Source organism: Hydractinia symbiolongicarpus, chromosome 8 (genome assembly GCF_029227915.1).
Source record: "Hydractinia symbiolongicarpus strain clone_291-10 chromosome 8, HSymV2.1, whole genome shotgun sequence".
Classification (NCBI taxonomy): Eukaryota; Metazoa; Cnidaria; class Hydrozoa; order Anthoathecata; family Hydractiniidae; genus Hydractinia; species Hydractinia symbiolongicarpus.
Window position 1 is genome coordinate 20,724,295 of NC_079882.1, and position 15,626 is coordinate 20,739,920.

The window sequence follows — 15,626 nt, forward strand, 5'->3', positions numbered from 1 at the left end:
AATCTTAGGATCTAGCAGATTGAAGCAGCGTTGAAATTTTTTGTGAGACACTGCTCACGTCATTAAAATTCCCAAAACCTTTTCATTGTTTATTTGCCTGAAGGTTAGTTCCACAGGCTTAATAACATTAGCGTACCCTGTTCTCTAAGAATTGAAATTCATGTTGCACTATATATATTAGAGTGGTGATATTCGTGGCTTAAATACAATAGCAGAAGAAAATCAAGTGGTTTCACTTGGAGGAGAAAGTAAGCTTAATTATCAAGGAATATTTAACAGTTTGCGCAATGCTATCAATTCAACAAGGAAGCTAATTTTTGCGTATAAATGTGTTTTCTTTAATTACCTAGTTATAAACATTATCACCAGAGCGATCAAAGCTTTCAGGAAAGCCTTATCGGCTCTTCTTTAGCTTGCCAGTTTGTTACGCTGCTGTTGTGTATTACCAATATCAAAATTCAATAGCACATCGTAAGTATGCATTAACTATAGAGGAAAAAGCTTATAACAACATCCATTAATTTACATTTTTAGATATTTGCACTGGTCAGAATAATGGTGACGTAGTATTAAATCCTTTAGAATCTACCAACCGTACATACTACCGTTGTGGTCAATGCAGTGCTGAACCCTTACAAACATGTCCTTCTGGTCAAAAGTACGATATGCAATGTAACAGGTGTATTTTAAAAGCTTTCCCGAATTGTAGCAGCTCAGGTGAATAATCAATCATCCTATTGCATTCGGGGAAATAACTTTAATTCATTTCATTGTTATTGCATCACTTCACTTTTATTATCAATGAATAGATTTGAATAAAAATAAATACTCAATACTAATGTAGTTTTATCACCTCAATTTGCCAGTAATAGCTAGTTCGTTCTTTTTTTATTTTATACGCTGCAAGATTTTATATAAGTCAGTAAATGATCTGAAGTATGATGTCAATTGCTTTAGACAGTCGCTGCAATGGGCGATCTAATGGATATGTATTAGGTTTGGAGGGTCATAATGATTGCACAGGGTATTATGAGTGTCAAACACAAGTTGGATTGCTACGGAAATGTCCGCAGCAAACTTACTTCAATGGTACCGCATGTGTTGGGAATTTAGACACTCTTACATGTCAACGTAAGTTTTACTAAGGTTTGCTCATATATATTATTTTAGGATATTATATCTGTTTTCTAACTTCACAGTGTGTCTCTTTCCTTAGAATTTATGTGTAAACTCTGCATGTGTGTACCTTGCATTCATGTACACACCTTAATCATATCAGGTGCAGCGTTTTCTAACATACTGTTAACGTTGGAGGAACAACTGATTTCACCTCACCTTTCCCCTAAATAGTGTTAACAAATAGTATGAAACTTTGTACAACTGTAGTACGTCACAAAAGAAAAAATGGTGGCAAAATATTGTGCTATGTCAGCAATAACCTTTATCAAAAACTTTGATTTGTCTACTTAAATATTTTACCACTTTGTGCTAATTGAAACAAAATACAACATACTCTCCAGTGTTATGGTTACTTGGTATTACATGTTTCATAAAATGAAATACCAAAACTGGCTGAAAAATCAATTTTTTTTGATTTTCCGGTAAAATCTGTAAGTCAGGAGAATCAGATTAGCAACTTGTAGAAATAGTACATCGATCAACCTTTAAGAAAAAGAATTCCCGGAAGTCATTATATCCAACCGGTTATAAGGACTTCCAGGAACTCGAAATTTGGTTTCGAGTAATACTCAATACTAGTCAATATTATTCTTTAAAATAAAAATTCTGGATGACTGCTTAAACTAGATAGTCTAATGAAGTATTGCCATAACCGCTCTACAGCGTAGACCGATAACCAAGCGTACAACGTGGATTGGCAGTAATGCTTGTTTGCACTAAAGTGTTCAATCTGATGTTCTACGATGGGTCATCCAGCTAGTCTTCTATAATAATACCTGATGTCCGGCTTTATCAGCCCATGGAGAAATCCACTGAGGCCGGAAAAATTGAAAAAAGAAGCATCATTTTAATTTTGATGACGTAAGCAATCCATCCACCAAAAAAAAAAGTTAAAAAAAGTTGGTTTTACATTGCCTCTATTGGCAGGGCTGAAACTGCTGATCAAAAGATTGTATGTGATCATGTGCTTTTGATGAATGGTTAATGAGATATAAAGGTTTAAAAGTTTTGCTGATGTCAGCAATAGCTCGTCAAAACCAAAATTGTATACCCGTTGCCCTCATCGTATAGATCTTGAAACGCTGATCAAAAAAATGTATAGGATCATGTACCTTTGACAAACAATTGCAGAGATATTAGGCTATGAAGGTTTTTTGATGATGTCATCAATCCGTCCAGGTTTGGGAAAATTACCCAAATTGCTCCTAGGTGGTCCCACACGGTAAGAAATCATTGACGTCACCAACCTAGGCCAAGTTATTTGGCCTCAAAGTTTTTAGTGCACTGTAATGGCTTCGTTAATTTAATATAAGATATTGACGTTAAAGTAGTGTTATTGACGTCACACTGTAACGTCATTAAAATTTAACAAATAAGACATGCATTTTTCGGCGATATCAAAGGAAATTGAACACATCCACTTTGCCTGTCACAGACACAGTCTAATAGCAATGATTAATTAACAATAATAGCAATAATTAATTCTAATAGCAATGCAAGATGACGGATGCTTTTCCGTAACAGAATTTTTATTGCAACTGTAAAAAGCGAACAACAAGAGGTAGCAACTCTTGGATTCAACAACTGGAATCTCTTGCTAATATCGCTAAATACACATATTTCAAATTATCAAAAATGAAAACTAAACAAATAGGATCATTTAACTGTCAAGGTCTAAATAGCAAAATAAAACAAATGCAGATCGCAGACGAAACATGATCTATCAATTATGATGGTACAAGAAACCCATATTAAGGTAACCAGATCATCAATTTGATATCATCAGACAACAAAACGCTTCACTTATATAACTCTGGAAACGAGTAAAAATCACGAAATGGGACTGGAATCATTGTTAAACCAAACATTAACGTCGTCTTTAAACCAATCTCAGATAGAATTTGCATGTTAACAATGAAAAATGCTAACAGCGTTACATGTAACTATATTAGCTCTTATGCTCCAACGCTAGAAACAACAATAAAAAACCCTGATGAAACAACTAAATTTTACGATCAATTATCATCAGTCATTAAACATACATCTAAACGACAAGCATTAGTTATCGGAGGCGACTTTAATGCAAAAACAAAAACACAAGTAAACAACAACAACAAAAACATCATTGGAAAATATGCTAAAAGCCCGATAAACAAGAATGGAGAAATACTACTTGAATTCTGTAAACTAAATAACCTGAAAATCACCAACACTTTTTTCAAACACAAACCAAGTCATTGCACCACATGGGAATCACCTGTAAACTCTCAAAACAATTGCAAAAGTCCATACAGAAATCAAATCGATTACATACTTCGACTCAAGATCATACAACACCTTTATAACGAAATCAGATCCTAAACCAGTCATCGCAACTGTTAAAATTAAATGGAATAAATTCCAGAATATTACATCAACTAAACTTTTTTAACATCGAAAAACTGAAAAATGAACAAACTGCCAGAAACTACAGCTCCGAAGTAGAAACACTTCTAACAGACTATCCACCTCAACCTGAACAATCAAACCAAGAAATATGGGACAGTATTACCAAAAGACTCAAATCAGCAGCAGAAAATATCATAGGATATAAAAAGCATCAATTAAAACACAAAGATGAAGAAATACAGATACTATTAATTCAACAAAACTAAATAAATATCAACATAAACGCCACAAAAGATCCAGTAAAACGAAAAGAAATGAAAATAAAACGAAATCGAATCCTAACTGAAATTCATACATTTTTATCAAACAAAGAAAACACAACATCAAGGATATATTAAAAGACCTAAACGCAAATCATGACAACAACAAAAATGTATGAAGTTGTCAAACATCTAAACAAAATGACACCAAAGCAACGTCTACTCTTAAAAAATACCGACGGTCTAACAGCTAACGAACAATAACATCAAAACACGAAACTGTATATCTTATTCTTCTAGATATGAGTAAGGCATTTGATAGCATAAACCGTTAAATGTTAATAAACAACCTTAACACCATTATCAATAAAGACGAATTACATCTAGTTCAGATTCTCTTAAATGTGAAATTAGCAGCAAAATGTGGTCAATTCATAGGAGAATATTTTTCAACTGATACGGGGCGCACCACAAGGTGATTGTGCTAGTGCAAATGAATTTACCTTTTATCTAGTAAAATTGCTAGAATCAGACAACAATAATTATGCACCACCAATGCAAGACAAATATATATGAAAATAGTCAGACTACAAATACAATCGCCGATCACCAAACAGAACACAACTACTCACAAATCACATCAATACAACACATAGACATTAAGATGCTATATGCAGATGATATAAGTAAAATAACGTCAAACTACAGCAATAAACAAAAATGCAAAAGTGAACTACCAGAATTATTAAGATTAAGAGGGTTACAGATAAATGAAGACAAAACAGAGGAATATAAAATCAGTAACAAAAACTGTGACGACAAGTAGAAAAAATGCAAATTACTAGGGTCACTATTGGATACGAAAAACGACATCAATAGGAGAAAACAGCTTGCCATAACATCCGCCAAAAAATTAAAACACATCTTTAATAGTAAAAAAATTACCATCATGACAAAATATCTGCCTTACAATCATATGTTGAACCTATCTTTACACCTCAGAAATATGGACAATAACATCAACAATCAATGAAGATTATACATATTTCACAGAAAATTAATTATTTAATTGAAAATTTGTTCTAAACATAAAATGGCCAAATACCATAAGCAATGAAGATCTATATGCTAAAACACACATTACAAAAAGGTCTAATAACAGCCACGAGAAGATTAAAGTGCTTCGAAAAAGTGTCTAGAATGCGAAAAAATACACCACTACAACAAGCCATAACATACGTGATTCAACCTTACGACAAACCAAAAGAAAGACCGAAAACAACTTGGTTAAAAATGATGGATCAGCAACTGAATGACACGCTGAACATTGACATCGTAGAAGCACTGGAAATTGCAAAAAAACAAAGAGATATGGGAACAACTTACAAAATAGACCCATCTCAAATTGTAAATATATGCACGGCAATGTAAACTCGTTTACGAATAAACCGTTAATAACAAAAAAATCTACGGCCCTGGGTGGTATCTGATAATAGACAGCTTTAATAATTATTCTATATCTGCACAAGGTTAAATATAATATTAACTATGTGCGGCTTCTTCTGTTATCGATATAAAAGTTAAAAAAAATTTTTTATTCTGATTGTATGATTAAACTTCTTATTATCCGGTATTTCTAGATCCTGACTGTTTACCAGGCGGAAGACAAAATAGAGTAGGGGATTATCCATTAACTCCAGGAAATCAATGTAGTGCAAGTTATTACCATTGTAATTCCAGTTCATATCGAACAACCCGGTCATGCCAGATATCAGTTACAGGAGCCTACTTTGGATTGCAGAATAATGCATGGCAATGTATTTCGGGGGATGCTCCTCTGCTTTGTGGGCATCCAGGTAAGGTAGTGTTTTTTTAGTTAATTCCTATCATGCACTTTTATAATCACGTTAATTTAATTGTTAGCAAAACATAACAGCATAAACCGTAAATGGACCACTGCTTTCTCCAATTTGTGCCAATCTGGATTAAGTTGGGATAGACTTATTTAGATAATGACGTTCCTCTAATCCAATGGAGTTAGTCAGTCCTAATAGGATATCTCATTTAAAAGCAAATTACTAACCTCTCCCCCCCCCTCTCTAAAAAAATAAATAAATAATAAATTAATTTTAATTAGTGCTTACTACTACCTGAATTTAACCAAATCTACATATAACAAGCTCAATTTCGCCGTACATGGAGTGAGAAACCTCTGTTAGGTAGGACCTAGTCTTCCAATAAAATTCTATGAAATTGGATATCCTACAATTAATTCTTAAATGCGTCATTAGGAACTTAAACGCACCCTCTTATTAAAATAAATATCCTAAATCCGGATTTTGATCAGCCTTGCCATAACACGTATTGGTACAGATTGCCCAAAAACAATTACTCGCCAATAACGTTTTGTCTGGTCTCTATATTTATTTTGCCAAATGTTATTTTTCTTATTTTTTTAGATTCCGTATGTATTGGTAAATCTGTCACTTTGGATGGTCCACCATTTCAAAAAGATCCACTGGATTCGTATTGCAGAGGTTACATCATCTGCACTGGATCAGGGGCTATAACAGCTACTTGTGGTGCAAGTCAATTTTATAACGTTACTGCTAGAACCTGCCAGCCGAACTTTCCTTTTCATCAAGGTTGCTGGAGAGGTATTAGAAATTAGTTTTCTATATTTACATAAAAATATTTGGACAGTGGTGGACAAAAATGACTTAAAAACGTCTGTGGTTATTTTCACTGTAACTTTAATGCAACTCCTGCGTTGAAATATATAATATATCAATTATCAAAGATTATTGTATTTCCATAGACGGGGGTATTTCCAGTTGGTCTTCCTGGTCATATGCTAAGCGAAGTTCGTGTTCTGTTACCTGTGGTCCTGGAGGCATACAATTACTTCAAAGAACACGCTCATGTACAGATCCAGCACCCCTTGAAGGTGGATCTACTTGTTCTGGAGTTTCCTTTTCTGAATTAAAGACTGCGAATTGTCAAAGTACTCCCCCAGCTTGTGAAGGTACTGCAGAATATTTTAATGTTTTTATCAGCATTTATTTTTGCTATTCCGAATGAGTGGCAGTCGAGTGTAATAGTGAATTGTTTCAAGGGCAAGGGTGATGCATTAGGAAAAGGTAATTATAGAGGTTTGAAGTTGGTTCATCAAGTAACGAAAGTTATTGAAAGGGTGATTGATAAGTTACTTAGAGAAAGAATTGATATAGATAAGATGCAATTTGGTTTTGTTCCAGGGAGTGGCACTACAGATGCAATACTTTTACTCAGACAGGTTCAGGAAAAGTATTTAGGAAAGAGAAAGAATCTCTATTTTGCCTTTGTAGATTTAGAGAAAGCTTTTGATAGAGTGCCACATATAGTTATTTGGTAGGCTATGAGAAAATTAGGTGTGGATGAGTGGCTAGTTACGATGGTACGGTCTATGTACAGCAATGCTAGAAGTGGTGTCAGGATTAACAATTCACTTAGTGATGAATCAGGGTTCTGTACTTAGTCCTTTGTTGTTTGTTCTAGTCTTAGAAGCGCTGTTGATGGAGTTCAAAACAGGTTGTTCATGCGAGTTATTGTATGCAGATGATTTGGTTCTCATAGCAGAGTCGATGGAAGAATTAGTTGAAAAGTTTGAGAAGTGGAAGAAAGGACTAAAAGAGAAAGGGCTAAGGGTGAACACAGCAAAGTCTAAAGTCATGATTAGTAGCATTGCAGCCAAGTGTGACCTTGTAGTTGGAAAGTGGCCTTGTGGAGTTTGCAGGAAAGGGGTTGGTAGTAACTCAATTTTTTGTCAGACTTGCAAGCATTGGGTGCATAAGAAGTGCAGTATTGGTAGAAGGTGAAGAGCTAACATTCAGTTTGTATGTAAGCGTTGCAAAGGTGAGATTATAGAGAAGGAAGTATTTCCAGCTTCAGTGGCTCGTTAGAAATAGTTGAGAACTTCTGTTACTTAAGTGATATGTTGGGCAGTGAAGGAGGTGTTGGAAGAAGTGTTACTTGCAGGATAGGTTCTGCTTGGAAAAAGTTCAGAGAGTTACTTCCTTTGTTGACTAGCAGAGTCTTGTCAATTGAGTTAAAAGGTAGGTTGTATGAGGCCTGTGTAAGAAGTGTTATGTTGTACGGTAGTAAGACATGGGCAGTGAAGCAGAAAGATCTTGACCATTTAGAAAGGAATGATATGAGAATGGTTAGGTCGATGTGTCTGTACCAGTCTGAGAGACAGAAAGAGTTCAGATGAGCTAAGAAGCAGGCTAAGTATCTGTAGAATTAAAGATGTTATCCAGATAAGAAGATTGAATTGGCTGGGGCACTTGGAAAGAATGGAGGGGGATAATTGGGTAAGAAAGTGTAGAGACTTGATTGTCACACAGCAGATCACGTGATCAACGAATAAGATCCCGACATGGTAGTTCCTGGGGCAAAGCCCAGAGGCAGACCAAGAAAGACTTGGCAGGAGGTTGTAAGGACAGACTTGATACAGAGGAAGTTGAGTTTAGATCTAACACAGTCTAGATAAGATTGGAAGAGGGTCATTAATATACCTCGTCCAACCCATGCTAGCATGGATAACGGACGTTAAGCCGAGAATGATGATGATGATATTTGTTTCATACATAATGCAATATAGTTCTATCTATGTATTCAAATCTCTTATAATAATACAGAGCTTCTGTCTGTGACTTTTGCAAAGTGGATAAAATTTCTTTGATAAAGTCTATAAAATATCGCCTATAAATTTGTTCTGTAAATTAGCAAACTTTGACGTTAAAGCAATATTGACGTCAAAGGAAAGTATATTAAGATTAGTGAAGCCATTGCATTGCACTTTTAAATTTAAGGCTTAATAACTTGGAAACGGGTGGAAATAACTGAAGTCATCTCCTGCGTGGGTAACTAGGGACCACCTAGGACCAATTTGGGTAAGTTTCCCAAACCTGGGTCCCCAAATCCGTTTCGGAATGGGTGGGTTGATGACGTCATCAAAAAACCTTTAAACCCTAATATCTCTGCAACCGTTTGTCAAAAGTACATAATCCTATACATTTTCTTGATCAGCGTTTCAAGATCTATACGATAGAGGCAACAGGTATACAAATTTCTAAAAAAAATTATCGGTTTTGACGGGGCCATTGCTGACGTCAGCAAAATCTTTAAATTCTTATATCTCATTAACATCAAAATTTTTATCCTGCTTTAGTGGATTTTTCCACGGGCTTTATCGACTAGTATGCTAATAATAATACAAACGTTGATTATTGGATAGAAAGATAGCCCAGCTCTAAGTACTGCAATCAAAGGAGTGAAGAACAAAACATTATTGGTTTTTGATACAATGCACACAAAATTTAATTATCTATTATAACCATCCATTTCGAATTTGTAATTAGGTGGAAATAAAAAGGTAACTAACATAAGAACCTGAAAGATTAATTATGCGAATACGGCATTTCCAGGTAAACGTGCTGCAAACACATTAAAATTGTAATGAGCTCACACTATTTAGACGGATTGTATATGTATTCATATTTATCTTTAAATGCATTACTAAAAATTAACTTAAGTAAAGTAATGAATTGATAATTTAGTATGTTTTTGTTTTTTTTACTTTTTTTAAAGAAGCATCCTTATCATGAAATGATTAACTGTTTTATAGGAAAGATTAAAGGGGAAACTAAGTCAAAAATTAATTTTTGACAGTTAATCCAGCTACTCAATAACATCAGAAAAAAGTATAACTTAAATCCTGATTGTTGTGCTTTCATTGTAAACTAGCTGCTGTTTGACCCTGTTTTTTAGGAGCTGTATGCCCAGTTATAATTGATATAACTAATACCTGGGATATATATGTATTTTGCGTACGAAAGCAACAACGGCATAAGTTTATGTTATAAAGCCATTCAACAAAACTGAATGACACTCGAGCAAATCAAAGAAGATTAGCCAAGTCAATTAACCAAAACATAATATCTTCTCAAAAATGTATTTTCTTGTATGCATACAAATAGATATGCTTTTCTTTTTCTCTAACTTAGTTGACTACTGTATATGCTTTTTAAATCTTTTCAAAGCCAGCTCGTGTTATTAGCACAACAAGACAAAAACCTATTTGTGTATTTTGTTTAAATGCGCTATCGAGTTTAAGTTAAGAATACACACCTGGCGTATGAACAAAGAAATATTTGATCATGGGCTGTTATATAATATTTTGGTTACATGGGAAAACAAAAGAAGGGAAGATGATTGTGTCGTATTAAAAGTGTCAATAAAAAAGACAGCATTGCAGGGAGCAAAAAAAAAGTCTATGCATACAGAAAGAAATGACTCATTTTATGCAACACACTTTTTACTTAATAAAAGGCCAGACAAGTTGAGAGAAAAAGACTCAGAACAAAAATTGAAAATAGATTAGGGGAAAAATCTTAAATTTATGTTTATTCAGACTGAACTTTACAATCTTCTCTTCACGGGAACACCTTTCTAAACACATAAACGTCAAAAAAGCGCCTTTTTTTACTTGTAGAGGAGTCATGATCGAAATTTTTAAAGCGAAAACTTAATTTTTTAATTTTTTTTGTTAATAAAACGAAATTAAGAATCACAGTTTTTGACTTTTGTTTGATGAAATATCGAAAAAAATTTTTTTGGGTTACTCTGAATAAATACCTGCCCCCCTTTACTCCCTGCCTACTTGCCAGTCGTTTGACGCCCAGGACGCACACGGGCGGGAAGAACGCCTACATGTTGTATAGTCCTTTTGGGTCTCACTGCTTTTCTGGTTGTTTGCCATCAACATGAAGTAAGATCATTTTCTTAGGTCATTTATCATCGCATTACATCTTTAATTGAGTCTATACCAAAACGAAGTTAAAGACCTGCAGCTGGAATTTAATCTTTTAAGGACAGACAACATATCTATCAAAACATACTGTCTGCAGTTACTAAGCAATGGAGATTTTCACTCGCAAGCGGCCATGTAACAGAACGTTGTTCATTATGAAGGTATTTCCTGAGATTTTTTGCTGTATTGTGCGATTAGTGAGGATAGGTAACAATCTTCTTTAAAAATCCTTCAATTCCAGTTAATATAGCGTCAGAGCTGCCACCAAATTGAACAAATTAGGTATTTAAAGGTGGGTTTGAAAACTTCCATTAACAATATTTACTTCTTCTATAGATGTAATATAGCAGACATATAGTGCGAAGAATGGAATTAGCACCAACACCAAAGGTACATAAGCCACAGAGGTAATTCGGCTTACCTTTTTTCAAAAATCGCACATAGGCCAGGGGATTCTAGTGACGTAGGATGAAGTCTATTAAGATCTTCAAAAATATCTCTTAGGATAGCAAGATCGTCTGCATATAGAGTTTGAACAACTGATGCTTCAATCCCTAGTCACGTAAATAATGAATAGAAGGGGACTCTATATAGATTCCTGATGTACAACAGCTGTAACTTTCAAAAGTTCTCTAAATGTTTCGTTCACCCGGTCACCATTACTTTACATTGACAGATTACTCACTTATGTAGTCCAAGCTTTCTTAGACCCTACCATAGCACCTTACTTACATACATTTTCTTTCATTTCCATTGATATTTATTCCGCACTTGTCAAATTATAAAGATTGCGTCAGTGGTGCTGTGACCAAGCATAAACCCAAAATTAAAAAAAAAAAAAAAAAAAAATTCTAGCATTCAACCTGCTTATGTCTACATTGAATATGTAGCTCTTAGCCTTCTTTTTGATGAAAAAAATTTACAGAACAATTTTTGTCATAAATGTAAAGAAAAACTGTTAAAATTAATTGTCATGATTTGAATTAACGCTCTTCTTGAACAAGTATCCAATCAGACAGATAATCATATACCCCTATCGATTAGGCATTTTTTGTTATTTATGTATCTATTATTCACCAGTCTATCAGCCCTTGGAAAAATCACCTTAGGCGGAAAAACAATGAAAAAGAATCATCACCTGAATTTTGATGAAGTCAGAAAGAAGCCATCAATACACAAACTTATTTTACGTAGCTGTTTACTCATTGATTCTACTGTATAGAGCTAGAAACACTGATTAAAATAGCTTCTAGGTTCACGTGCTCTTGACCAACAGTTAAGAGGGTTAATTTATTTCTTGAAATTTGTTTACCTGTTGCCTCTATTGCGTTGAGCATAAAACGCTGATCAAGAAAAAATGTACAGGATCGTGTACTTTTTAACGAGCGGTTGAAGAGATTTTGGGGTTTAAAGTTCTCTTGATGACATTATCAACCTATCTGTTCCAAAACATAGGGGTTGACCTAGCTTTAGGAATTTGGCCCTATTTTGATTCCAGGTGGTCTTTAGTTACCTAAGTAGGAGTTGAAGTCGCTTATTTGCATCCGTTTTAAAGTTATTTGGCTTCAAACTTTGAAGTGCAATGCAATGGATTCACTAATGTTATTTATTGAGTTGATGTCAGTGTATATGCATTGACGTCGTGTCGCAACGTCTAGGATGTTAACAAATAAACACACAATTTTTTTATCACTTATTTTCGTGCATTCTTTCCTGTTCAACGACAAATGCATTAACATGTTTTGCCAATTTATGTTATAGAGTGTTACGAACGCTGTTCATTGAAAATTTAATTCAAATGGCCACTTGTATTTATTCGATTGCTAAAAACTTTTAAAATATCAAAAAATCTTTGATATTTATTTGCGTACTAAATCTTGTTTAATTCATAACAATAGCATGCGACCAGAAATTTGGCGCCTGTGTTAGATCTTCTTATTTTTGACTTCTTCAGTCTAAAACTATTCTTACCCTGTCTTAAGGTTTGCACATTTTTTAATTCATTTTGAAGTAATATACAATAAACAAGTTTTTTTAATCTACAGTATAGGCACATGCAAATGTAGCAAAACTACAAGAAATAATTCTATGAAAAATTTTGACTATGAAGGTATTTTTTGGGTTATTTTGGAAGAAAATAAGAAAGTGAGCATTTGTCAGTTGCATTCTTATAAAATTATTCTTATGAAATATAACTTCAATAACTGATAACCAGGGGGATGTTTCTTTAAAATGTTATCTCGGTTATTTCAGAACTCTAAACTGGCCGATGTTGTGCCACGTTTTGTAACAAATGGCTCATTGTGTAATATCTGCCAGGTTTTGTAATGAAAGTGGCTTATTTTGTGATAAAAAAGCCGACCCGTTTTGTAATAAATTATCGGCTCATTTTGTAATAATGAAGCTGACGTGTTTTGTAATAAAATCGGCTCCTTTTGGTGAACGCACTTTTTGGTGAGTGGTCTGGTAAAATGAAATGTTTTGATTCTGGTGCCGAAATTCATGGTTCTGTTGAAATTAGATGTCCTGATGAAGTCTAGTAATACTGACGTTGGAATTAATGTTTCATAGCAACCAAATGAAATAAAATGCTGTGGTATTTCTGGTGTTAGAGTTGATATTTATAGTGAATATCCTTGTGATAGTAATACAACAATGTGACTCCTTTACCAGTCTGTACCCTTTCATGTAGCCGAGTACCCTGTACTCGACAAGTGCAAACTAATACGACCACTAAAGCAGTTTCTGTAATATTTAACGTAGAGATTGGCATTTCTACTTACGGTGGCTGAGGATTTGGAAGAATAGTACGCATAAAGATGTAGATTAAATCTTTCTTTGATAAAGATGTTTTTTTTTGATGGAAGCACGTTCGAAAATGTTAGAAACAGGAAGAGACGTCTTTAAGACGTCTTCTTGTTTACTTTGATAAATCAATGAGCAAACAACAAATGTGGAGTTGTTATAGTGTTTGTGGAAATGTCGATTTGTTTAATATTCTTGTTTTTTCTTTCTCTAGATCCATAGTAGGTTAAATATGTCGTGTATTCTATTCACATGTCTAATCAACTAGGATAGAAAGCCCTAAAAACCTTGTTAGCTATATTTAAGTACTTGGCTTATAACACGTAGCTGTGTACGATCCTGCAATTCGATTCATAAAAAAACAATTATGTGCAAAACTGAATCGCCAGACTAAACACTTGCATTAAATTTTAAAAAGTTCACAATTAAGCCTACATCAACACGAGAAAGGAACATCTGTTACTTATAATAAAAGAAACAAATAAAAGCATACGCAATTATGTTTGCAATATAGAAGAAGGTAATTCCTGTTACTCATAGTTCATGGCGCATGGAGTGCTTGGGTGAATGGATCTTGCTCACAGACATGTGGATATGGCACTCGACTAAGAACACGTAATTGCACAAATCCTGCACCTGCTCATGGTGGATCAGCATGTCCTGGAGTGTCTACAACCAATATTTCATGCAATGACAGGCTTTGTCCAAGTAAGATATTTAATTTTCTACTAAGTTGTGTAGCTTCAAGAATTTTATACGAAGAAACATTTTCTTTCTGTGCTTTGCTACGTACACAAATTGTCCCAAAATATTGCTAATATAATCAAAATTGCAACAAATAAGAAACAAATTCTCGTTTTCCTGTACATAAGAAACGGTAAAACCAAAATTTTAAACAAAACTAAAGCATGCAAAAAACATTACTAACTTAAGCCGTTATTCCTAGTTCATGGTTCTTGGGGTGCTTGGGTGAATGGATCTTGCTCGCAGACATGTGGATATGGCACTCGACTAAGGACACGTAATTGCACAAATCCTGCACCTGCTCATGGTGGATCAGCATGTCCTGGAGTGTCTACAACCAATATTTTATGCAATGACAGGCCTTGTCCAAGTAAGATATTCAGTTTTTTAAAAAGCTGTAAACCATTAAGAATTTTGTATGATTAAGTCGTTTTATTGTGATTTTTTACATGACAAGTTTGATAAAAAAACTTGCTGAAATATTCGAAATTTTGACAAATAAGAAATAAATTATCATATTCCCTGACACAGGAAACGGTCAAAATACGATTTTGAACAAAACAAAAGTATGCAAAAATCATTTCTAAATTAAGCCTTTCTTCATAGTTCATGGTTCTTGGGGTGCTTGGGTGAATGGATCTTGCTCACAGACATGCGGAAATGGCACTCGACCAAGAACACGTAATTGCACAAATCCTGCACCTGCTCATGGTGGATCAGCATGTCCTGGAGTGTCTACATCCAGTATTTCATGCAATGACAGACCTTGTCCAAGTAGGATATTCAGTTTTTTAAAAAGCTGTAAACCATTAAGAATTTTGTATGAATAAGTCGTTTTATTGTGATTTTTTACATGATAAGTTTGATAAAAAAACTTGCTGAAATATTCGAAATTTTGACAAATAAGAAATAAATTATCATATTCCCTGACACAGGAAACGGTCAAAATACGATTTTGAACAAAACAAAAGTATGCAAAAATCATTTCTAAATTAAGCCTTTCTTCATAGTTCATGGTTCTTGGGGTGCTTGGGTGAATGGATCTTGCTCACAGACATGCGGAAATGGCACTCGACCAAGAACACGTAATTGCACAAATCCTGCACCTGCTCATGGTGGATCAGCATGTCCTGGAGTGTCTACATCCAGTATTTCATGCAATGACAGACCTTGTCCAAGTAGGATATTCAGTTTTTTAAAAAGCTGTAAACCATTAAGAATTTTGTATGAATAAGTCGTTTTATTGTGATTTTTTACATGATAAGTTTGATAAAAAAACTTGCTGAAATATTCGAAATTTTGACAAATAAGAAATAAATTAATATTCCCTGACACAGGAAACGGTCAAAATACGATTTTGAACAAAACAAAAGTATGCAAAAATCATTTCTAAATTA

General features: G+C 34.2%; 1 protein-coding gene across 4 annotated transcripts in view; it reads left to right on the forward strand.

The window, feature by feature from the left end:
- The window catches only part of LOC130654504 (SCO-spondin-like), a 51,515-nt gene that overhangs the window by 14,553 nt on the left and 21,336 nt on the right, over positions 1 to 15,626 (forward strand). For 3 of the 4 annotated variants that reach the window (XM_057457099.1, XM_057457098.1, XM_057457100.1), the window contains exons 4-13: positions 182 to 248; positions 535 to 717; positions 958 to 1,131; positions 5,468 to 5,683; positions 6,287 to 6,484; positions 6,646 to 6,852; positions 14,026 to 14,193; positions 14,432 to 14,599; positions 14,836 to 15,003; positions 15,240 to 15,407. In XM_057457099.1, the coding sequence (XP_057313082.1) occupies positions 182 to 248; positions 535 to 717; positions 958 to 1,131; positions 5,468 to 5,683; positions 6,287 to 6,484; positions 6,646 to 6,852; positions 14,026 to 14,193; positions 14,432 to 14,599; positions 14,836 to 15,003; positions 15,240 to 15,407 (1,717 nt within the window). Of the gene's footprint in view, positions 1 to 181; positions 249 to 350; positions 472 to 534; positions 718 to 957; positions 1,132 to 5,467; positions 5,684 to 6,286; positions 6,485 to 6,645; positions 6,853 to 14,025; positions 14,194 to 14,431; positions 14,600 to 14,835; positions 15,004 to 15,239; positions 15,408 to 15,626 lie in introns of those variants that run through there. The other variant, XM_057457101.1, reaches the window with a different exon arrangement.